This window comes from Rhinopithecus roxellana, chromosome 18, assembly GCF_007565055.1.
Source record: "Rhinopithecus roxellana isolate Shanxi Qingling chromosome 18, ASM756505v1, whole genome shotgun sequence".
Classification (NCBI taxonomy): Eukaryota; Metazoa; Chordata; class Mammalia; order Primates; family Cercopithecidae; genus Rhinopithecus; species Rhinopithecus roxellana.
This window is the reverse complement of record NC_044566.1, coordinates 68,748,560-68,774,632: the sequence shown is the minus strand read 5'-3', so window position 1 is coordinate 68,774,632 and position 26,073 is coordinate 68,748,560. Positions and strand designations below refer to the sequence as shown.

Here is a 26,073-nt window from a genome sequence, read left to right as displayed (position 1 = left end):
AAGTGTGTATCTTGCTGTACATCAATCATACTTCAGTAACACTGATTACAAACAAAGTAAGGAGGATACAGTGGCAGAGAAGGCTGGTGACAGTTGGAACCCAGACCACAGAGGGGAAGGTGATGGGACTGAGATGGGCATTTCATCAGAAGGCACAGGGAGCCTGGGAAGGGGCTGCAGGGCGCAGCAGCATTCATCACTCTTTCATTGCCAGCATTTTCGAGCACCCCGTTCCAGAGGTTGTGCCAGACACTGGAATTGATCAGATGTATGTTTCAGAAATCATATCCTAGCTACAGCAGAGATGGTCAAGGAAGTGAAACTAGCGGTTTTTGTAATCCACCAGGAAAACAGTACTAAATCAAGGCAGTTGCAGGGGGATGGAGGCACAGATTGTAGTATTTTCAGTTTTACCTATGAATAGGGCTAACATGAAACCATGTATGGCATAATTTTGCTCCTATTTTTTAAATCACTCGAACCAATAGTGATTTTGGCTTGAATTTTATGTGGCACACTCAAGTAGCATTTAATAAGATTTGTCAGCAACAAACAACTTGTTGTATAAATAAAAACACATAAGCATGTGTTATGTCAAGGCACTGTGGTAAAAATGGTCTACTTTGATCAATTTCATTTGGGTGGAATATTTATGGGCTAGTGAGAAAGCTGTTATTCCACAAGGCTTTTGGGGTTTGAAGCTGGAGAGAAGTGGAATGTTAATCAGTGCAAGGAATGGCTGAATAGATTGCAGGAAATCTCTCTGTGAAATGGTATGCCCTGGGTCTATACATAGTAACTGGGAATGGTCTCCAGAATACACTGTCAGGTGAAATGAGTTGCAGAAGGCTCTGCACAGCATGAGGACATTTATCTAAAATTCTTGATTTGTTTGTGTACATAAGTATCTCCATACCTACAGAGAAAAAGGTCAGGACAGATAATATGGAAGGAGGTCTGGGGGTGAGAGTGGGGAGAACTTTCAGTTTGTGTTCTATATAGCAACGTGAATATATCCATGTGTTCCTTATACAGAAAAATCCACTTTTATGGGTTAGTATGCCAAGTGAGTAGACTGCATTACATCACAGGCTTACAGTTCTTCCCTACAATCTTTACTGGCAATTCAAGTCCTATATATAATGATCCTCATAATAATGGCTAAGGCCATAAAGTGTGTGTGTGCATGCACACATGTGTAGGTTTCTTTTTTTAATTTGTCAAATTGCCTTTAGACTACATTTTTAAGTGATTAGTAGTTATGTATCTTAGAGGGCATTTGAGATGACAATATATTGGCTATTGTAAAGAATCGCTCCTTGAGTTACAAGAAAACCATTTAAGATAAATAAGTAATGTGTTTAATTTATTCTCACTTAAGTAATTAATTATAAGGGTTACCGTTAGAACAAAAAAGTATTCTTTGCAAATAAGCAAATCAACTTAAAATAATCTTTGATCTTACAGTTCACAACATACTAAAATGGCATGCAAGTAAGTAGTACTTTCCTATTTTTAAAACTATAGTTGAAGTGTATGTTGATGCCAAGGAAGTAATTTGGCAGTGGTAGGTAGGCTTTGCCTGAGTCCGTGCTCCAACCACATGGGCTCGGTCAAGGACTTTTCTTTCTTGGTTTTCAAATTAATATCCCTGAGAAATACTAAATAGAAAATTGGGCATGGAGGGGTGGAGACTTTTACATTTTCTTTAACTTGATAAAGAATGTTTAAAAGGCTGTTTACAAAAGACCATTTAACAACTGCTGCTCAGCTACAATTGAAATATTAATTTGAGGCACGCATGTGGCACTTTCAGGGCCTCCTTCCAAATAGGATTTTTCAGGCAGACTAAAATCGCACTTTTCTCAGACTCAGCCCACTTGAAGTCAAACAAAGGAGAGGAAAAAAAAAAAAAAAAAAAAAACCACCAGCAAGATAGTAGGTGTAAATGACTAAGAAGGGGGCCTAGGGGATGATCTGAAAAGCGAAAGGGTTGGGAGCTCCATGCAGAACGTCTTGATAAGAAGTCTAGACTATCTGTAATGTGCTGATTGTGAAGAAGACCAGATTATTAAGAAACCGTGAAAGCCAGCAATTACAGGAGCACAAAATGCTGGGAAGCCTGGGATAGCACGAAGAAACGGGGATTCCAATACCCCTTTACGCGATGGTCCATGACCCTACGATACCTCTTTGCACTATCGTCCATGACCCTAAGTGACTTTGAGGAGTGACTCCTACCACAGACACAAAAAAATGTGGAAGCAGGAGGGGGACAAAGTACCAAAGGGGAATTTTAAGTACCAAAAGGGAATTGTAAAAATAAAGAGAAACCACTAAAGCTCTCACACCAACATCTACAAGTTCTTACCCAGAGTGAACTGCGTTGAATACTACAGCACAAGACCAGCAGGCAAATTATGAATAATTTTTTAAATTATTGATTTTAACCTCATTACACCGAATAAAATGTCAATTATATCAGCAAATCTCTCAAGTCTCTACTGTATATTTTCTCCCTAGGGAAATAATGCTTAAGCAGACAGGACACCTCCCACAAAAGATTCAAATTAGAAAGAACGGGTCAGTTTCAGGACTTTAACCAGATCCCTTTTGATTGCTTGGAACATTCTTTAAGAATCAAGGCTGCTCGGCCGGGCGCGGTGGCTCAGGCCTGCAAAACCCAGCACTTAAGGAGGCCGAGGTGGGTGGATCACGAGGTCAGGAGATTAAGACCATCCTGGGTAACACAGTGAAACCTCACCTCTACTAAAAATACAAAAAACTAGCCGGGCGTGGTGGTGGGTGCCTGTAGTCCCAGCTACTCGGGAGGCTGAGACAGGAGAATGGCGTGAACCCGGGAGGCAGAGCTTGGAGTGAGCCGAGATCGCGCCACTGCACTCCAGCCTGGGTGACAGAGCAAGACTCCGCCTCAAAAAAAAAAAAAAAAAAAAAAAGAATCAGGTCTGCTCCTCAGCCCACAAGGGGCTTTTGTGTGAACTAGGAGAGGCATCCTCTCTGCAAATGCACACATCGTGGCGAATACGTTTGGCCCTTGTGCAACTTAGAAAAATGCATTGCTGTTTCCAGCTGGACTCCGGGCAACTGAAGAATGAAGCAGCACAGGTTATGCTGCTGCTTCATTTACTCTTTTCGCCGAGTTGTCTTGGGCTGTGAACAACCTGCACAATTTGGGGAAATCGCTCCTTAGTAGTTTAGTTACCAGATGTGTGACAAGAACTTACATGTTTGACCTGAATGACTGAGTAGGAAAGATTAGAAAACCCGGTAAAGAAGTTGTTAGTTACAGTTACCTTAGCAAGGCACTTGTTATTACTAGTTATTTGAACTGAGTATTGTCAGAGCTTACATCAGAAAAAGTTGATTTCTTCCTTGGTTATTATTTTTACTAAGAGTCAAGAAATCAGACATAAAATAACCCATAGTAGAATGAAGCATTAAAACACCATAAACAATTAACATTGCCTTCCTCCATAGACAAACATATTTGGAAATCGATTAGTCATGATGGCCTCAAAAGCCACCCCTTTACAGCAGGGCTGTAATCCCACTAATAGCAAACATAAAGTGACTTTTCCACTTCTTCCTGGGCCCACTCCTCTAGCAAGCACGTTTGTTTTACTGGTAACTGAATCAGCATCTTGGAAAATTGTCTGACAACAGAGTGTGAACTCACTGCAATACTGTCAATGACCTCGCTGGTTTACTCCCCACCGTCCCCTCACTCCCACACCCTTCCCACATAAATGCCAGTGTCCAAGTATCCCAGAAGCATTGAATGGATGCTAGAAAACTTGCAGAGTCTGCGAGAAATAAGGCAGAAATCAGGCTCCCCCGTTCATTCGAGCAACACCTCAGTGTTCACCTGGCGAGGTGTAGTAGGTCTCTGCTGCTAGGATCTGATTCCTCTGGAAGGGGTGTGAGTGTCAGCAAGATTCACAGCCAAGGACACGGAGGAAGAGGCACGGCAAAGAGGAACACAGGAGGAGAGCTAGGGAGGAAGGCACGTCTGGGTAGGGAAAAAAGGCTTCAGATGTCTGCTTTGGTCATCCAGCATGAGGATCTAGACCAGGATGGTGAGCCCAGCTTCATGGGAGCTTACATGTGACCCAGGCTATAGAAAGTCACAGCAGCATCTTTTAATTTTACAAGAACAAAACCCTGCCTTGAAATGACTTTAAATACCTCAAGATATCCTCTGAAAAGAGCTTCCCCTTCAAGGAAAAACAAGTACTCCTTCTTACCTCAATAATATACAGGACCACGTTCTTATAGAAGCAGTATAAGATGCACTTGGTCACCCGGTTGTAGCTCCAGGCTCCATGGACCAACAGAAGCTTCTCTAAGTAGGAAAACTGAAAGAGGAAAATGACAAAGTTCCGAAGAGCTCATCACTGAGGAATAAAAGTCATAAACAGAATGTCCTTACGAACAGAAGTCAGATAATGTAGGTAGAGGAAACAAAATGCTGCAGGAATCTCAGAAAACCATTCTCTGAAGACAGAGCTTTCAGGCCCAGTGAGAACAACTAAAATCCTCTCTGAAATCTACATAATTATCATTTTCCCGAAACATACTGCTGGACTTCTAATTGTTATTCTTATGAAATTCTATTTAAACAAATGCTTTTTTGTAATTTAATTTTAAGTTCTAAGTAGGATGTGCAGGTTTATTACATAGGTAAACATATGCCATGTTGGTTTGCTGCAGTTATCAATCCGTCACCTAGGTTTTAAGGTCCACATGCATTAGCTATTTATTCTGATGCTCTCCCTCCCCCTGCCTCCCCAACAGGCCCCAGTGCGTGTTGTTCCCCTCCCTGTGTCCCTGTGTTCTCATCGTTCTGCTCCCACTTATAAGTGAGGACATGTGGTGTTTGGTTTTCTGTTCCTATGTTAGTTTGCTGAGGATAAATGGTTTCCAGCTCCATCCAAGTCTCTGCAAAGGACATGATCTCGTTCCTTTTTATGGCTGCATAGTATTCCATGGTGTGCACTCTATTTTCTTTATCCAGTCTGGCATTGACGGGCATTTGGGTTGGCTCCATGTCTTTGCTATTGTGAATAGTGTTTCAATAGGGATTCATTATTAAACAAAGTTGAACTACTAAACTGAAGGAAAAGTACAGTGCAAGTCAGACATCCAAGCAATCACAGATTTTTCAGTGACAAAAAGAGCAAGGGACAGGGACACTCACACAACAGAGTCTTGTTTAAAGGAAAGGTACACACAGGTGCACACACACTACTTCCACTAACAACTGCGTAGGTTAAAAAGTTACACACACATATAGATACACACGGATATACACACAAAGATACACAGAGACACATACAGGCACAGATAAACAGACACATACAGGCAGACACACATACCTAGACACAGAGGTAGAGGCACACAGGACAGAGATACACAGAGACACACACACATAGATACTCACACAAATACACATGTACACACAGATATACTAAGACACACACACACACTTTGCCTCCACTTCTTGACCCATTTTGTCTTCTCTCTTTTTGCCTCCAACCAATACAGAGCACCTCTGGCCAGAGTGCTATGCAGTCAGGAGCGGCTGGTGGGTCCCAAGCTGGGAGTGATGTGATGGCTCCTGTGGTCTGAGTTGGAGCCATAGATATTCCAGTAACATCCAGGAATCCTCATTGCGGGAGGAGGTCTCTGGACACCACTTGGATCGTATCTCCTCAGCCACCCCTTAGCCTGGCTTTGCCTTCTGTGTGCCGTTTCAAAAAGGTCCCAAAAAGTGTAAACCTTGCGCTGGAGGGAGGGAAATGAGTTTCTCTGGTCCGGTGCATGGTGTCCTGCTCTGGCATAAATGTGCCGTTAAGGGCAATCCTGTTTACATCATGTTTCTACACATTTGATATGCCTTACCCCGGATTTGAGTTCCTTCTTGGTTCCCTTGCAGGAAAACCTTAATGCCTCCTGTTCTAAGTCAGAGAGTCAGTAAGTCCACAAGTCTGAGAACCCTATTACACTACTAGGAGAGACAAGCAGGCTGTATTGAGAATGCCCCAGAACATTAGAAATTCTTTTGCAGTCATACACTTATTAATTTCAGATGACTTTTGAAATTAAATGTAACTCTCGGCTGGGCAGTGGCTCACACCTGTAATCCCAGCACTTTGGGAGGCCAAGGTGGGCGGATCACCTGAGGCCAGGAGTTCAAGACCAGTCTGGCCAACATGGTGAAACTCCGTTTCTACTAAAAATCCAAAAAGTAGTCAGGCGTGGTGTTGGGTGCCTGTAATCCCAGCTACTCGGGAGGCTGAGGCAAGAGAAGCACTTGAACCCAGGAGGCGGACGCTGCAATGAGCTGAGATCCCGCCACTGCACTCCAGCCTGGGCAACAAGAGTGAAACTCTGAAGAAAAAAAAAAAAAAAAAAAAAAAACAGAAAAGAAAGAAAGAAATTAAATGTCACTCTCCATAGAAAAGAAACGACCAGACTGACAACACAATACTTAAACAAAAAACTTTCAGGAGGAAACTGCATAATAATCCCCATTAGCGCTAAAGAAAGGACTCCATCCTAGGCAGGGTCGCAGCTCAGCGTGTCCTTCCAGGAGGTGAGGGAAGGCGCAGGGCTCACCATGCACTCGGAATCTAAATCATCGCTTCGAAGTGGCAGAAGTAGGTGCACATGGAAAAATAAAACTCCCCATAAAGGCTCATTAAGGATTCCATAGGGGAATGGGAAATCATAAAATAACCGGCTAAACAAATAAAAAGGAAGTTTGTATTTGACCGGGACCCCCTGATGTTAAACTTCAATGGGCACAGAAACCATCTGCTTGAGTCGTCCTGAACGCCTCAACTTGAGCGCTACAGTGATTTGTTTTCAGGGGAAAAAAATGTGTATTCTAAATCAAAATGCTGTCTTCATGGGGTTGTTCCGAAAACATTAGGAGGGCAGGGGGCGGGAATGGTTCTCCCGAGGAGAAGGGAAAGCCGAGGGCTAGGGGGGCACCATGATGCAGGGACGGCAGCAAGGTTGGCCAGGGCAAGGCAGCTGAGAAAGGATGGCTCTCAGTCTCGGGCGACCCATGTGCATAAAAGCATGAGGCAGGCCGGGAAGAAATAGAACCAGAGCTTTGCCTGCTTCATAACTTTCCCAAGGTAAGTCTTTGAGCTAAAATTTTTTTCCTTCTGAGTATAATAACCCTACAGGGTACTTCCTCCAAAGCGTAATAAAAAAAAAAAAAATGCATCCACATTAAAATGAACAGATAAAGCCCAAGGTGATAAACAACCAGAGATGTTTATCATTTCAAGAGTGGCAAAGAAATTCATCAAGCTGTGGCTTTTCTGGCTTGGTGATTAAGGTAGAGGCAGCATGCTGGTTGGTGGAAAGGGTGTGAGGTTAGCAGGAACCTGAAGTAACAGCACCCCCGCCTAATCGGCAATAGGACCATGGACAGGAGAAATGAGGGTGCACAGACACATGCGGGCTGCGCCAGCTCCTTTGGCAGAGGTGACTATGATGCTGGAGGGGCAGGAAAACCCCCAGTGGCGTTTTAGAGCCTCACTCCCTGCTCCACCCTTCTTTGACACTTTTAATTTGAAGAGAGCAATTGCTCTGGATAACACATCCTATTCGTATGCAGTTTCAATAAAGCAGGTCATGGGATCTCCCTTCCCTAGACATTTTAAAGAAAAAGACAGACAAATATTTGCCTGGAACTCCTAGGAAACCTCTTAAGATCCCTTCCAGCCATATGATGTTATAACTCAAGTATTTAATAATGCTGGGGTGTATAACATCTATGGTTGCTGACAGACTACAGGAAGTGGGAGTCCCACAGGCCTCAAAGCATTTGACTCAGGAAAGTAAACAGGCAGGTGTGTGTGGGGCCGGCCCCCAAGTTCATACTCAGGTCCATTGTTTTCTGACCCCAAGATGCTCGCTTGCTTGAACCTGAAGTAAGTCACCTGATAGGAAGGAACCCCAGTTTTCCCACCTATAAAGTCAGGATTCCTTCTCTTACCTACTTCAGAAATTATCTTGAGGATTTATTTGAAATCGGCAAAGGAAGAAGATTGATAGCATGCGCTTTTCAGAGCCAGGAGGATTTTGTAATTCCTTCCTGCATCTGTGGAACTGCGAGCTGAGAAGAAACCTGAGAGGTGATCTAAGACAGAGCCCCCACTTTGGGGAGGTGGAGCCCCAGAGCTGCAAAGGACTGGCCTGAAGCCCTGGGGCTATCGGAAGCTCGTTCACTTTGTATATGCAGCCCTGACTTCAGCTGGAAGGGGTGGATAGCCTTTTTGCCTTGTGTTCGCGTGATTGAGGTGAACACATTCTTCAAACACCTCAACACCGTAGAAACACCAGGGGATTCCTGCTACCTGCCGACGGGCAGGCATCTACTCACGATGTGTCGCAATCTGGAGACAGACGGACATGCCCTAGGTTCACTGTGATGTCCAGGTTTTCTGGATGATCCAGCAGGCCCAATCACCTAGATATGGAACCGCCCAAGGGGTTCACCTTGCCCGTTGCCTAGACACAGTCGATTCATCAAGACAGAGGAATTGCAATGAATAATTCACGCAGAGCTGAATGTGAGGCAGACTGGAGCTTTATTGTTCCTCAAATCAGTCTCTCTGAGCATTCCGGGAGCTTTTAAGGAAAACTTGGTGGATGGGGGTAGCCAGTGAACCAGGAACGCTGACTGGTCAGGGAAGAAATCATAGGGAGTCCAGAGCTGTCTTCCTGTGCTCAGTCAGTTCCTGGGTGGTGGGAGCTACAAGATTAGACGAGCCAGTTTATGGATCTGGGTGGGGCTAGCTGATCCGTCAAGTGCAGGGTCTGCAAAATATCTCAAGCACTGACCTTAGGAGCAGTTTAAGAGGGTCAGAATCTTGTAGCCTCCAACTGCATGACTCCTAAGCCATCATTTCAAATCTTGCGGTTAATGTCAGTCTAGTCCCCAGGCAAGGAGGAGGTCTGCTTTGGGAAAGGGCTGTTACCATCTTTGTTTAAACGATAAACTAAGCTTCTCTCAAAGTGAGTTCAGCTTACGCCCAGGAATGAACAGGGACGGCCTGGAGGTTAGAAGCAAGATGGACTCGGTTCAGTTCGATCTCTTCCGCTGTCTCAGTCATCATTTTGCAAAGGTGGTCTCAGATATGCACCCTACAGGTCAGGAAATTGGCTATCTTCCTTCACCTTTGGGCTATCCCTGCGGAGTGGACCTTTCTTTCATCCTCAGGCCACCAGTGCAGTACAGCACATCAGGAGCCCTGGCATGCGAGGCTCAGATCACAGAGGAATGGACCGAACTTGGCCTAACTTCAGGAGGCTGTTTGCTACTGACCACTGGTCATTACGGCCCAAACTCAGCTCATGCTCGTGGCAATTCACCTCACAGGGCAGCGCCCTGTCACAACTACAGGGAAGACGACAGCTGTAAATCACTGCTCACCCCTGATCTTAAGCACCTAACCAGGGGCTGTCCCAGCACCTTTGGCAGGGGTGAGACCAGAATGGGATTACAGAGAAAGGCTGTCATGAGCACAGCTGTGCTTCAGCAGGAAAAGCAATGCAGCAGATGCAGAAGCTGAAGGTGAGAGGTTATTATTAGCAAGATCAGGGACCTGTCTGATAGGAGCAGCACCTTGCCTGGATCACAGAGCAGCTTGGCCAACCCCACAGCTGGCCAAAGAAAACCAACCAGCAGGACAGGGCCTCCAAACTGCACAAGATCACAACCACAGAGAAATCCAAATATCCCCGGGTTTTCATCTAGACAGCAACCTTAAGAGGAGCGGCAGAGGTTTGGGGCTGCACGGAAGCTTAAACACCAGGTCCTCATGCCCAGCTACCATCTCTCAACAGGATGGGGCAGCTGGACGCCCAAACTGCTGACCTGTGCGATGGCGTAATCCGAGTTGTTGGTGGCCTGCATGCCTTCATTCCCACTGATTCCCACACCCACATGGGCTGTCTGGATCATCCCGACATCGTTGGCGCCGTCTCCGATGGCGAGGGTGATGGCCTTCACCCGCTTCTTCACCACATCCACTATCTCAGACTTCTGCAGAGGAGACACTCTGTGAGAAAAGAGAGGGAAATCAGAACTATGCACATCTTTCCAGAGGAAACAGCTGTAATCTACATTCCGCTGCATTAAAAGGACAGTTACTGGATGATCTCCAAATTCAATACATACATTTTATGCTCATGTGCAAAGAAGCTTTCAGAAAACAGGAGCCTGTGGCTTTCAAGTATTTGCCAACTTCTCAGATGAAATACACAACAGAAAACTAACTTAAAACACAGCCTATTTGTAATCACTCTGCTCAGTGGGAGGCATCTGCACAAACTCCTCAGGGGTATGTGTGCCCTGCTGAATGATAAAGGCAGTCAGGCTAGTTACAGGGGTCTTTGGAAATGTCTTTCCAATAAATCAGAAAGCCAGCACAGACCTCCTTTTGCTTTATGGTACATCATATACAACCTAGGGCTGGCAAGGGAATTTTCTGTAAAATCTGCTTTTACAGAAGGGAAAGGAAATGGGCAGGGCATGAGAACGTGCAGAAAGAGGGCTGGGGTAAGAGGAAAGAAAAAAAGACTTCTCTACATCCACCTCAGAAAAGGAAGCTGTGTTTGAAGGTCAGCCAAGGCAGAGGATTTAGGATGGGAGTCAGGGAGTGGAAGTCTCCCCTTGCTGAGCCGTGCAGAAGCACAGCCCTCAAGGGGGCGAGATCAGCCCCTGCACAGGAGTGGTTCTTTCCACAAGGAATCCAAGATGGCGGCCAAGCTTTCCCAAGTCCTCAAGCTGTCTGGGAAGAGGAGCCAGTATAAATCTGTGGGGTCTAAAGCAGAGGGGTATTCATGATAGTGAAGTGCTTCTTCAGAGTGTAGACCAGAAAACACAGCAACATGAAGCAAAGACTAGCATCTCAGGACTGAGTGACTCTACATTCTGAATTGGTAAGCTGATGCTTGATTTGGGGAATTTACAGGTGAGCTCTTGGATCACTTAAACAGCCCCACAGTCCCCCGCCGCCACACACACAGAATAAACACAAAGTAAAAGATTTTTCTGGATGTCCCAGAGGTCTGCTGGCCATGCCCACATTGGACTTCATGCATCAGCTAGAATGGACACTCAAAGATTTGCCCAGTAAGAACTTCAACTGCTCCTAGATGGTCCCTATCCACAAAGATACCTGTTCCAAATAGAAAACTGAAGTGCTACCTGACATCTCATTCTACCAACTTGAGAAAGAAATGCATTTGGCGAGACAGCAAACTGAATGTAGAACCAAAAAGCCTTTGCTCAGTGACAAAGATAGAAGTTAGAAAGTTGGAAAAACGTGATGAAAGGACTTTAGGAGCTGGGTTACACAACCTGATATCCCTTTTAGCATTTTCACAAGGGTTTGCAATGGCAGCAGTTCGATGCCTCCTGGAGTAGGTGTGACCACTGGAAATTATCATTACTTTTTTGTTGTTACTGAGCATACTTAAGAGTACTAACTCTGTCATTTGGGGCTAAACAGGAAAAGTCTAACTTCTCTTACAAATATTTGGAAGGCTGAAATATAAAAATAGCTATCACATCCTTCCGCCCAAAGCTCTGTTGCTGCTTGCTAAATATTCTCAGGTTCTTCAACCATTATTTAATAGGCATGCTTCAGAACTTAAAAAATAGCCTCCACGTATAATCTTTTAGGCAACAGAGAGCAGGATAGAACAGAATCACCATCTCCCTGGTAGCAGATGCCAGATTCACTTTAATGTGACCTAAAAGAAAGTTACTTGAGCTTTACCACTGATTATCAATGAAGCCTCTGGTCAACTCCACATAAGCAATTTTAACATGAAGGGATATTAAGCTGTATGTATTCCCTCCTAGTTTGTGCAACTGCTACTTAAAGCCAAGGGCTGATCTTTTTGGCAGAGGCAGTCCACAACTGTAACTGGCTACACAAAAGTGACTTCCCATTTTGTTTTTGAACTCCACAGAACCACAGATCAAATATGGTTGGAGAAAACAACCTGGAAGCCATGGTTAAAGGCCTGAGTATGACCTTTTCCTGTGCACCACACATTAACCATTTAAGCAGGGAGAGGAGGTCCATGAGGCCCTGCTTTCCATGAGTGGGACTGGGAAAATGAGAACCAGCCACCTCATAGAATGGTTGTGATGTATTCATGTTAAACCACTGTGTTGACTAGCAAGTATAAAACAATTGCATCTCCTACTCCACCTAGCATAGGATTATGTGAAACATCTTAACTGTTGGAAAAACAACACAAGACTGGACACTTCGGAGAACTGCATGCCATCAGACTTGTGGTTCCCAACTGGGTGTGCAGGGGCCCTGGGGATGCTGCAGCAGAAATTTTTTAATTTTTGAGGGAAATACAGCAATGTTTCTCAGGTAACAGTGAAAAGTACTAGCTGGAAGTAGCTCACAGTTTCAACAATGAATCACACTGCATCCCTTTTCATGATATGTCTTTGTGAAGCTGAGCTCTCATGGTGGTGATGATAAAAAGCAAATGCCTTGTGAAAATCGATGTGGAATAGAAAATGAGCAAGGCAGCAGCTATGCTTAGCCTACAGTTCAGGAAGTTGTGCAGTGCTCAACAGTCACATAACCACATGCCATTGTCAACAGTAATGATTATGTAACAATGGAGGAAATAAGGATTTTTTCTTTCAATGTATGTCTTTCAATGACATTATTGATTCAAATGTCTGCTAAGTTGTAGGGTCATAAATACTTCTTAAATTTTGACTTTACCTACTTAATAATTAGAAACAAGTTTTCCTTTTGGTCTAAGGGCTGTGCAAAGGAATTTCTGAGACACTGAGGACATAGTGTATCCCGAGTCTGGAGTCCCATGATTACCTTAATCACTCTTTAACTAAAATCGTTCACTCACTGAGGTGGAACCTCACTAAGGAAGCCATCACTTAATCTACAACTCTTCTTGTGCATCCATGAAAGTATCACAAGAGAGCGTAAAACAGGAACTTAAATAGGAATCGGGAGGCCCGAGGCTGCGACTCCTCCTTGAGTCTATATGTCACTCAAGCAATCAAGAAAGCTGGCTGCTTCTTAAGCAAATTCGAGGTGGTCTGGAGAGAAAGGAAGCCCATGGGCGGAAGGCTTGGTCACTTCACACTGCAGGGGTCGGAAAATCTCGGGAGTGGAACAGGAAAGGACCTCAACGCACCCGGGTTTTCTTTGAGGTTAAAGTCGTTGGTTTTCTATTAGGGAGGTTAGCAATAGGCCAACCAATGGGAAATGAGGAGCAAGTCAAATAGACTCACTGGGCTTGCCACTCTGGGATTTGGATCTCAAGTCAGTCAAGTCAGGATTCCAATGGCTTCAAGTACAATCTATGAACATCCAAACAGCTGCCTTTCCCAAAAAGCAAAAATTAGGGGAAAACCCAACCAGGGTATATAAAGTAAGTCATACGGCAGGGTTTTAGGAGCATGAAATTCTCATCAAGGATTTATTACGCCCTCAGCTGTAATGCCTTGAGAAAACATAATTCTAGCACACACTAGGGGTTCAAAACAGATGTCCAACAGCCAGTGTCTACAGAACTGAAGAGGCACCACCCCGCTTTAGCCATATGCAGTATTTTAGTCTACCAAGTTGCCAGGAAGCACAAGCCGGCTCTTTCTTAATGTTAACTTGTGACCTGGAATCACATGCCACACTTAATAAGTATTCCCAACATATAATAATTCAACCTATAAAATAAAAACTCCAGACCACAGCTGAGCCAACCTAGGTGCTTGGGGGCACTTCTTTAATCCTATTTTGGTGTATTATGAACAGAAATATAAACCAAAAGCATTCAGTTGACTGGAGTATTCTATCTGCTTTTTTGGATAATATAATAGATTCTAAAATGAAAAATAAGTTTTTCTTTTGAGACTTACAAAAATCAGTTCCTGGAGTATCTCATTTTATGGGATACACGTCCCTGAAATTTAAAAACTAGCTCTCTAAAGTTATTTCAAATATAACACTTAAGTGAAACCTTGAGTAACTGCTTTTATAGAACTAATGATCACACATTAATTTATCTGATATACGTAAATCCTGCTCTCAGAGTTTCTACTTCTGATCTTGCAGTATCATCTGAGCAAACCTAATGTTGCAGGAAGTCAGGGACCCCAGAAGGACTGGCTGGAGCCATGACAGAGGAACATAAATTGTGAAGATTTCATTTTAATATGGACATTTATCACTTTCCAAATAATACCTTCATAATTTCTTATGCCCTTCTTTATCTTAATCTCTCAATCCTGTTATCTTCATAAGCTGAGGATGTGCATCACCTCAGGATCACTGTGATGATTGTGTTAACTGTACAAACTGATTGTAAAACGTGTGTTTGAACAATATGAAATCAGTGCACCCTGAAAAAGAACAGAGTAACAGCAAGGGAACACAGGAAGACAACCGTAAGGTCTGACTGCCTGCAGGGTCGGGGAAAAAAAAGCCATATTTTTCTTCTGGCAGAGAGTCTATAAATGGACGTGTAAGTAGGAGAGATATCATTCAATTCTTTTCCTAGCAAGGAATATTAATATTAAGTCCCTAGGAAAAGAATTGCATTCCTGGGGGGAGGTCTATAAACGGCCACTCTGGGAGTATTAAGGACTGAGATACACCCTGGTCTCCTGCAGTACCCTCAGGCTTACTAGGGTGGGGGAAAACCCTGCCCTGGTAAATTTGAAGTCAGACCAGTTCTCTGCTCTTGAACTCTGTTTTCTGTTGTTTAAGATGTTTATCAAGACAATACGTGTACCACTGAACATAGGCCCTTATCAGTAATTCTGCTTTTGCCCTTTGCCTTGTGATCTTTGTTCTCCTTTTTGCCCTTTGCAGCCTGTGATCTTTGTGACCACTCCCTGTTCGTACACCCTCTCCCACTTTTGAAATCCTTAATAAAAACTTGCTGGTTTTGCAGCTCAGGTGGGCATCACGGTCCTATTATTGATATGTGATGTCATCCCTGAGGCCCAGCTGTAAAATTCCTCTTTCTACTCTTTCTCTTTATTTCTTGGACCAGCTGACACTTATGGAAAGTAGAAAGAACCTACTTTGAAATATTGGGGTGGGGTTCCCCGATAAGCTAGGCAGATTTTTTACCTCCTCTGATCTTGCCTGCCCAGTTGTCAAAGCGGGGCTGGATCTCGATTGCAGATTTGTATACTGAGCTCACTCAAGCCAGAGAGGTTACAAGGAACTCCACCCAGGAACCCCCAAGAGACCCAAAACACTTATTAATTAACCAGACTCACAAAATTCTTTCACTATCTGGATTTGAAAACCTCTTTATTACATACAGCAGTCCTTATGACTAAAAGGAAGTTTGGAAACCACTGTCCTAGATCAATGAGTTTCCAATTTTAAGTGAGCATCAGAATCACCCAGAGGGATTGTCAAGGTACAGCCTCTGATCGGAAAGTCTGGGCTGGGCCTGTGAATGTGCATTTCTAACAAGCTCCTGACTGCTGCCGCTGCTGCTTGTCTCTGGACCACACTCGAGTCACCAGCACTGGCCTAGACAATACCACAAGTTCTTTCTACTACAAATGTTTTCTAGCTAAGCCTGAATTTCCATAGCATAAGATACATACAACGTTACCATACTGACAGTTAACAATTACAAGAAACACTGAATCTTATCCCCTTTCTTAAAGTTTTGCATATGTAGGTTTTTCTTCTTCACTTTTAAACAGAAACCCAGAAAGTATACATTTTGTTTGGTATTTCATTAGAAATATTCTTTTAATCTGAGTGTCTCAAATAAGAAGGTGGTAGGGGCAGAAACTAACTGAAATACAACATACAATACTTCATAAGTTGTTTTTTGTAGTGACACAGAAACCAACTTATCAATACAAAGCCTAAAATACATAATACTTAACTATAAAATAAAGTGCTCCAATATATCAGAAGATTTCATTTGGAAAAGTGTTCATTTTCCTGTTGAAAATTACTATCCTATGAAAAGGATTTTCTTATTAAAATAGTTACTTAAATAAAATATAACATCTTCTTTTTCACAACAGTCAAAAACTTCAGTACCTTTAAAAATCTCATAGCTTAAGTAGATAGATATACAAACACTCGATATTTGAGTCTAAAACCAGTTAAATTAATTAACCAATCCTATTTATTAAATGCCTCCATGGCTGACCACATCCCTTCTGACCACTGTGTTCTTTCTTCAGGTGCATTTAGTACATTTGTGCAGGATGCAACCCAGGGTGTCCAGGTCTTCTGGACAGTCGTTCCCTGTTGGAACATCTGTGCTCTCACCCAAACTGTGCGGCTCCCTCAAAACTTAATCTCATGTACCAGATTTTGGTGTATTTCATTGTAGCCCTAAATTCTAAAAGTAGATCATTTGGGCAGCTTGGAATGGCCACTGGAGCACAGTGGCAGATGTAGAATTTGGGGCTGGGAGGGCAGTAGTGGGAAAGGATAGTGGTAGGAATGGGGGTACATTCAGGCAAGCCCAATACGTACCTGTGGGTTAGCTTATTTAGAGGCACAAAGAAAGAAAATTGCAACTCGATCACTCAATAGTTCTAAGGGAGATGGAAGTGCTCCCTCACTATAAAAACTTACACATGGTGGGGAGCTGTAACTAAGGAAGCTGCAAGAGAGTGTGCCTTAGAGACACGCAACAACAAAGGAAAGGTGAGAGCAGGTCAGTTTTTATTCCAAAGAATGCAGTGTTTGACCAAGAGGCGGCCTCGCAAGGGTTGGGTCTAAGGTGGGACATATTTTGAAAAGCAAGGTGAGTGCTGACAGCAGAAAGACTAATCCATGAGCAAAGGGGTTTCAGAGTAACTACGTGCACCTCACTGGTAAATGAACCATGTGTGCAGACTTTCAGGAATGAGTGTTTCTAGCTTTGGTTGCTTTTGCAGCAAAAAATGCTGGAAATCTTACGCCAGTATTTCCTCTAAAGATGAATGTGTTATGGAGCCCCTCCTATGGAAGCATTTCTCAGAATCCTTACACGTTTCAAAACCACATCTGAACATAAAAGACGGGATTTCCTACAAAATGCCACGTGACTTGAGTTACCATTCTTTCCTAACACCATCAGCTGCACTATGAAAGAGCAGACAGGTGACATAGAAGTTTTAAGAATTGGCTTTTTAAAAAAATTATTTAATCCGTACATTTCTTTCCACAAACTATTCAATGCAATTGGTTATATCCATCCTGGGGGAGTAGGTTTTTCTCTCTAACCTTCACAAGGACAGAGATGACATCTTTCATTTCTTTTCTATCCTTCCCTTTCCTCACCCTTCTGCAAATGTCTAATTTAAGATTTGTACAGCAGACATTCAATAAATGGTGACTAACTACCAAAATCATGATTTCAAGACTAGTTACATCTCCACCCATAATTAAGTGTAATAGAAAAAAAATACAGCTCTATTTAAACAAAACTATCTTAACTTCCGTATAAACAACAGACCTAGGAACATGCTATTACTGTGCAGTTCTGAAAGCCTACTCGCAGATGGAGAGAATGAAAGGAATACATAAATGACTGGCCACCTCTGTGAGATCTCAATGCTTCATTCATGGAAAGCAGATAAAAACACCCCACTTGTCCTGTGATTCAAGAGAAAAGATATCGTTTGCAAACTTCCTGACCAACATGCTAGTGGTCTTGATTCTATTTTCTCCAAATACTCTTAAAAACATTCTAGGCCTTCTGGGAAAGCTCTTTTATTATTTTGAGACAGAGTCTCACTCCATCGCCTAGGCTGGAGTGCAATGGGCACGATCTTGGCTCACTGCAACCTCCACCTCCCAGGTTCAAGCAATTCTCTTGCCTCAGCCTCCCAAGTAGCTGGGACTACAGGCGTGCACCACCACACCTAGCTAATTTTTTTCTTTTGTATTTTTAGTGGAGATGGGGTTTTGCCATGTTGGCCTGCCTGGTCTTGAACTCCTGACCTCAGGTGATTCGCCCGCCTCAGCCTCCCAAAGTGCTGAGATTATAGGCGTGAGCCACGGCGCCCAGCCTTGTGACAGCCTTTTTTATTTTTTATTTTTTTTTTTGAGACGGAGTCTCGTCTGTCGCCCAGGCTGGAGTGCAGTGGTCGGATCTCAGCTCACTGCAAGCTCCGCCTCCCGGGTTTACGCCATTCTCCTGCCTCAGCCTCCTGAGTAGCTGGGACTACAGGCGCCCGCCACCTCGCCTGGCTAGTTTTTTTGCATTTTTGAGTAGAGACGGGGTTTCACCGTGTTAGCCAGGATGGTCTCGATCTCCTGACCTCATGATCCGCCCGTCTCGGCCTCCCAAAGTGCTGGGATTACAGGCTTGAGCCACACCGCCCGGCCCTTGTGACAGCTTTTAATGATACATGGCTGACAACAATCTTTGTCCTTACAAAGGGCTCTCCTGGGAAAAGCTAACACCTGAGCTTAGTTTTTTTCTTGGCCTCTTTAGATCATAATGCTTTGACTATTATAAGCCCATCTCTAGCCCCTGCATAACACCTGACAAAAGCACTTTCAGGGCTTAACAGATACCAGCTTGCCAAACGTTTACAAGTGGTCTTGGGGATGTTGTATGATGCAAATCATTTCAACAAATTATTTATATTTAAGTACCTTATCATATGTGTGTGTATGTATACTGTACTAACATATTTTACACACATATACTTTTTTTTGAGACAGGATCTCCTTACGTTGCCCATGCTGGTCTTGAACTCCTGGTCTCAAGCGATGCTCCTGCCTCAGCCTCCCAAGTAGCTGAGGCCACAGGTGTGCGTCACTTTGCCCAGCTTAGCTCAACCACCTGTTTGTTCTTTGTGCAATGATTTAAGCCTAGAATCAGATTCCATCGCAATAGAATACCTGTGTAATATCTCTGCACTACAAATGACTATTTAACACAGTGCCCAGTAGGATAAGGATTCTTGCTGATTGACTAGTATGACAAACGTATATCTCATTATTGGTGATAAAACATGCATGACCTAATAATGAACCCTGATGCTATCCAGCCACCCTTGAGAAATACAGGTCAACACGCTCCAGGATTTGTGGAGCAAGTAATCTAAGAGCCCAGATGTACTGACGGCATTATTTTGGTATGGCTGAAACATGCATGTTTTGATAACATCCACCATCTTTTGGCAATACCAGCCATAGGTCCTTTCGTTTTGGTGACATGGCAATTGAACGGGTGCTAAGGTCACAACACCAGGAGTCTGTGCAAAGGAGAGGGGAGAGGCAGGCAGCTGTGCAAGCATCTTGCTTTTTATCTTAGTGCTGCAATTCCATGGTAATTTTAGGAATTTAACACATATATTTGAGCATGTATAAATTGTGGAAAGCTTGAAGTTTCCACAGCATTGCATAAGTACAAAAATTATTTAACAGGGTGTATCATTTTTCAAAAATACTAAGGTTAAATGTTTCCATATTCCAAAAGAGATTCTTTATAACTCAACTTTCAAAAACAGAATTTGAGCTCTTCTTCACACTCCACAAATGGAGAGCTTTTAGAAAATATTTATGTTAATATGCTACTGCAAAAACACATTAACATTTACTAATAATTTCCTTGTACAAAGGGTTCGTTTTACTCATTTTCAATATTTAATAATGATAAGAAGTTCAATTTTAATTATTTCAGTGTTATATACACCTCCCAACGTATGCACACAAAATACGAAGAATTTTAAGATTAGCTATTCTATTTACCTGAAGATACCTTTATATGGCGTCTAAATTCTGATTTCAGGCTCTAATAATGTCCTTGAAAACCAAAAATTTTTAAAGGGAAGAAGCCGTAACAATTGATTGAGACATGTGGCTGCTCTCTCTATACATTTTACTGATCTTAATTACTACATGACGACTTGTGACTGCTTCAACATCCTATGAGCATCGTCTTCTTTGAAACAGGAGTTACAGATCAGCCATCCTACAGTTGTTAGTGGTGAGGGCAACTTGATATTCTTTATTAACTGAACAAAACCCTTAAAACTCGATCCTGCATTCAAGCCGTAAATGCTGCCTCTGCAGCTGAGACTTGCAGAGGGGCTCTCAGAAAAACAGGAGGACACCCTGTCTGCTCAAGATCGGTTTACTCCACAACTGAGAAAGGGCTCACTTTGAAATAAGGATACTTTGCTTGGGGGTTCAGAATTTACGCATCGGTACTTGCGTCTGTGACAATTTTATCGCATGTCCAAAAAAACAGAACAATTAAAGTGGCATTCTGACAGGAGTCTAGCTTCTGAAAACCTGACATCTCTACTAAATGATGTGGAATGTATTAAGATCTGGGCAAGTGCATTTTATGTAAAAGTTGAATGTGTTGTATGTTGTGAATTATATAGTTTTATAGTCACTGAAATCAACTGGTTATAGTCTGTCTCTTCCTGTACTAGACTGAAAAGAATGGAGCAGTCCAGGAAGGCTGGGATTTAAATAAAAGATATTAGATCCTTCTGTTCCCAGGCTGAAACAGGGATTAGAATAACACATTTAAATACCTTAATGTTTTTAGCACAAAAAGCATGAATTTGATACTCTGCTTCCTTGAGATGCTTTATTAACGCCCCCAAGACCCTCTCAGGAGTGTCTGGCTTCCTTGAAGTTAACATACATGTATTGTTCCCCACTGCACATTTTACTAGTACTTCAAAACAGTGTGCCTGACCTCTGCTGTGGGGAAGGTGGGAATAGGAATCAGAACTGAGAGCAAAGCTGAGAGTGTTTGAGTTTTGACATTTCAGAGCAAACTTGTGACTCCCGCAGGACCAGGCATCATGAGCTCATGCATGGCTGAAAATTAATGACAACGGAGATGCTTAATATATTGGATGGTTTTAATTAGGCCTGCCCTTCACCCATCACCTGTGCACAGAACAAAAGGTCATCTGATTACCAGTCCCATATCTACACCAAACTAACTTCCTGCGCTCTGGAAATAATGGGCAGGCTATCCAGTTCTGACCTTCACCTCAGTCCTAATCCAAGCAATTAAGAGACCCCAGAGCTACAGGGACAGGGACAGCAACGGCCAACACCATGTGTGCTTCACACTCAGGGGGTAGTTTGCAGATTAATATCTCTCTCTCCCTCTTCTCTCTCTCTCTCCCTCTTCTCTCTACCCCCCCCCCCCCCCCCGCCCTTCCTTCCTTTCTTTCTCTCTCTTTCTTAATTTGGAAGTAGAATTTCTTGGGTGGGAAAGGAGGTAAGTTACACAAAGGTCTTTCTTCCAAGTAGCATACACACCTTCTAAAACCTGAACTGTTGAACAAGCCACTTATTCTAGATCTCAATAGCGGGAAATAATAATGCTTTTCTTTTTTGTGATCATATGTGTAAAACTGTTTTAAAAAAACAGGAGTGGCATTCTACCGTTCCAAAAATGGAACATGAAAATGACTTCTGGTGATTCTATATGTCTGATAAGGTCCTGGGGAATGACAGAAAAAAGATGGACAGACAGATTTCAGATAGATGTGGTGGTGCTGGCAGGTGGATGAATGTAAGTACAATGGTCAACCACATGGGGGCCTGCATATAGAGAGGACATGAGCCCCAAAACATTGTGTATCGTAGAAGAAACACATTTTTATAGCTAATTGTAATAGCAGTTGACATACGCTAGTGTAAAGGTTATTTTGCAACTTGCTTTCCTAATTGATTAATACCATCATAGTAACACTTCCTTGGACAAAGTCTGATCTGAAATGTGGTTGGCTATGTGCTTCCGTCTCCATAATTAGGCTACAAGCTACTTGGTGTTAGGGACTTGTTTTACTCATCTTTAGGCCTCTTAGCACCATACACAATAGGTAACAAACAAATATCGGTTGAACTGCCCATGTTTTTGCAATGGTTTTTTGGACTTAAAACACAGCTTATTTTTCTTTCTCTTCCTCAATTGTTTCCATTTCATGTTCAAGGACACACTTATCATATGAAATGAGTAATGATCATCTTGCAGTTTTTGACCAAAGGGGGTGAAAGGTTAAAGCTATGAGTTTATTACATCCCCTGTTCAGAGAAGCCGAATCTCAACTTTCGACTCCACCTGGTAGCTATTCAGTACGCTTCAGAGTAAATGAACATGAGGACAGCCATGTTTATCAGGTTACCTCATTTTGTAAGTTAACAGCGGCAACCTGTTATGCCACTGTGGTGGCTTCATGGGTGGGGTCAATACTGCGGACACCTGCCTCACTCACCTGGGCTGGAAGCTGCAGCATGGGGCCAGCAGGACCCTGTGCCTTCAGAGCAGAGCTAGTCACTGAGCTCAGAAAGGAGATAAAGGCCAGAGTGAGCCAGACACACAATTGCCTGGATTGGGTGAGTACCAAAGGGGGAGTTGAGAATGAAGAAAGTTCCAGCCACAAAGCTTGAGACATGAGGGGGTTGGGGGTCAGAAATACATATAACAGGGGTTTCAGCTGACTAAGAAAAAGCTTTCACTTCTCATGCTGTAAAGGTCTTGAAATATCATGCCTGTGTCTTACAATTACACTCACTTCTCAGCTGAATATGGGAGTCATCAACTCAACTGTGACTGAACATGATAGAGAGAGTGGTTAAGGCAGTGGAGTAGCAGGCAGCCTGGCAGAGGCTCTTCTGCGTGCACGCACACACACAACACACAGAGTATACCGTTACATTGAACTGGCGCATGGATAGAATTTAAAGTAGTGACAACTTTGGTGTTGTAATCTTTTCCCCAAACCATGTAACAAAATGACCTGCCATCCACTTAGATCAGAGTGACCCAGCTTCCAGAGCACAGTGGCAAGTGCAAGCTAGGTCTTGGGGCCGTGATAGAAAGGTAAGGAGAGCATGCGCGTGTCCACTGCAACCACAAGGAGGGATGCTGCTTCTTTTCCTCCTATGGCCACCCTCCCACAGTGGCACAAGGTCCAGACCAGATTCTGTGACCAATGGTCCGAGGTGATAAAAACCAACATGTGTGGAAAAGCCTTTATGATCCTGTGGGCTACTTGGAAAATTCCACCCTCCTCCCACCACCCCATCCCCTGGAGAGTAGGTGTACTGTCTCCCGTAGAGATTTCAGTGTACGCTGTGAGGAAGGAGAAAGGAACTCAGGCAACAGCAATGTGTGAACAAATGAACAAGGAGGAAGGGTGGGGAATGAATGCACTGAGCGAACAGGATTCAGGGGATGGGCTGTACAGGGGCTCCTGCCTCTTCTTAACCAGACGGACCCCCTCCCTGGTCCTCTTTTTCCTCCTCTGTGAAGAGGCCAACGAGGAGGATTTCTAATGCTCCTTAAGCCAAAGCCTATGCTTTTAAGTTGAAAACAAAAATATGGGATTCAGTAATAATAATGATGGGGCAGCAGCAAGTGCTGATTTGGCACATATTATCTGATCATCAGTAACTGGGCTAAGTGCTTTCCATGCATTGGCTGATTTAATCCTAAGCACAACTCTGCACAGTTGGTGCTGTTATTCTCTCCATTTTACAGGTGAGAAAACCCAGCTCAGAAAGACTGACACAGTGTGCCCAAGGTCACAACCTAACAAGTGGCCAGGACAAGACCTAAACACAAGCGTCTTCTTGCTCCAGGCTCCACACCCTCGCCCGCTCTGTTACATTCTTTCATTTCTTCAAAACACACATTTGGAAGCTTTCACATAGTTCTGCTGAGCAAGTGGGCTGTGGGTGGGAGACAGAACACAGGTACCACAGTCTCCACTCCCAACACTGTAAGAATCCAGCAGAGGACCTGTGACCACTTCACTCCAGCCTGGATGACGGAGCAAGACCCTGTCTCAAAGAAAAAGAATCCAACAGTTACCTAATCCTGCAATTCACAGTTTTCTGCTTATAATATGGGGATACCGCCATCGCCATCTGCTTCGCAAGATAACCGTGAAAACCAAATAAATGATAAAGATGGATGAAAGGTGAAAAAAACCTATCATGGCTGCTACCTGGAGTAGGTGCTGCTGCTGCATGCTATCCTGGAGCACCATCCCCCCCGCCTCTGTGAGGACACCATCCAGGCTGAGAGCTAGTCCTGGCTGGGAGTGCCCTTTCGCTCTCAGCTTCTGGCTTTAAGCCCTCTCAAGGTCTTCAGGATGGAGGGAAAGAGAAACAAGAAGAAAGTCTTGGCTGATGTGTCCCTGTTTGAATTTATCTCCCTTCCCTTCAAGTCCACTGTCTTCATGTCGAACTCTATATGGGGTTTCTTTCTTCTTTCTTTCTTTCTTTTTTTTTTTTAAGATGGAGTCTCACACTGTCGCCTGTGCTGGAGTGCAGTGCTGCAATCTCGGCTGTCTGCAACCTACACCTCCTGGGTTCTAGTGATTCTCCTACCTCCACCTCCCGAGTAGCTGGGATTACAGGCGCCCACCACCACAGCCAGCTAATGTTTTGTACTTTTAGTAGAGATGGGGTTTCACCATGTTGGCCAGGCTGGTCTCAAACTCCTGACCTCATGACTTGCCCACCTCAGCCTCCCAAAGTGCTGGGATTACAGGCATGAGCCATTGCGCCCGGCCTGGAGTTTCTTTGTATATCAACCTATTATATCATATTACATATTCACACTAAAATGATCATTCACTGAATATGAATAACAGAGATAAGATTGTAAGTTCCTACAGGGAAAAGATTGTGTGTTCGTTGTTTAATTGCCCCTACATCCAACAGAAAGCTTTGCACACAGCAGTTCCTGCCAGTTTTGCCTATGTGAATCAGACTGCAGCAATAATGGGAACAGTTTTGATAAGCAGTCTGAGGGCCACAGGACACAGGTGGGTTTGGAGATGGAATGAACGAGCAATGAAGAAGGAACTCTGGCAGGGTCAGGACGTCTCCCTTTCCATAGCTTTGTCCCTGGGTGAAGCTGGGAGCTACAGTGGAGAGGGCCTGCCTCTGGAGGTGGAATTGTGATAGTGCCATCGTTTGTCTTGATTGATTAGAACTGTACATTTAGCTCAACCTGACCTGATACCCTAAAACAATATCAGCTGTTCACAAGAATTACAAACGTACGATCATGTGCAACTGTCACAAACATTGCCTCCTCAAGCAATGTCAAACACAGCAAAGTGATTCTTTTCCATTCATGTGCTGGAAATAGTTTTTCTTCTTACTCGTATCTCCAACAACAACAAAAACCCCAAAAAGCCAACCAGCAAATAATCCAATCAAGGTGCAAGTAGTATAAATGGAAGTCTAGAAACAGTTTTTCACTAAGAAAATTGAGAGAAATTGACATAAAATAAATTTTGAAAAAGCCTAACTATGTAAAATAACACCAGACAATTAACAAGTGAAAAACAGAACCATGCACTCCAACAGATGACCATTTTTCTTAGCCTAAAATCCTATTTTATTCTCTACCATAATAATCTGTCTTTTGCTATATTAAAAAACAGAAGTACTTTATTTCTGAAATGATTCTTAAATATTATAAAAATTAAAAATTGGATTTTTTGCTTTATATTTGACTAGAACAATTTTTTTAAATGAGCTAACACCGCTCTGTTTTTTGACATCAGATAATTCTCCAAGATTCCCTTAGTTACATGGGGCTGTATTTGCGCTATAAACTTCTATCTGGAGTTCTTCTAAATTGAAGGTATTAATTTCCAGTCAAAGGAAAATGTTTCAACATTATTGAAAAGAGAGTTTTGACTGGCTTCCAAGAAGCTATTTGTAGCTCATATCAGTAAAACTGCAAAAAAAAAAAAAAAAAAAAAAAAAATCACATACATCTTTTTTTTCCATTTAAAATGTTTAAAAGGTGGAGTTTTCCTAAAATGCAAACAGAAAGTCATTCCTTCCTATAACAACAAGTGCAGAGTCTGGGCAGCCGGCATAGTGGTATGCCTGTTCCGTTCAGGGCCAGGGCCAGTTCGTTCTTTGTCAGTTTTCTTTGTGCATTTTAGGATTCTTTATCAGCATGTAATGAAGTTCAGGTCATTAGCAGAACAAAGAAAAATATATTAAACAACCCAGCTATGCAGATGGC

At 43.2% G+C, this 26,073-nt stretch overlaps 1 protein-coding gene across 2 annotated transcripts in view; it reads right to left on the bottom strand.

Annotated features, from left to right (window-relative positions):
* ATP8A2 (ATPase phospholipid transporting 8A2) overlaps nt 1-26,073 on the bottom strand; it is a 651,836-nt gene that overhangs the window by 249,849 nt on the left and 375,914 nt on the right. For both annotated transcript variants that reach the window (XM_030922372.1, XM_030922373.1), the window contains exons 26-27: nt 9,920-10,103; nt 4,266-4,376 (exon numbers count right to left, since the gene is read on the bottom strand). In XM_030922372.1, the coding sequence (XP_030778232.1) occupies nt 4,266-4,376; nt 9,920-10,103 (295 nt within the window). The remainder of the gene's footprint in view (nt 1-4,265; nt 4,377-9,919; nt 10,104-26,073) is intronic.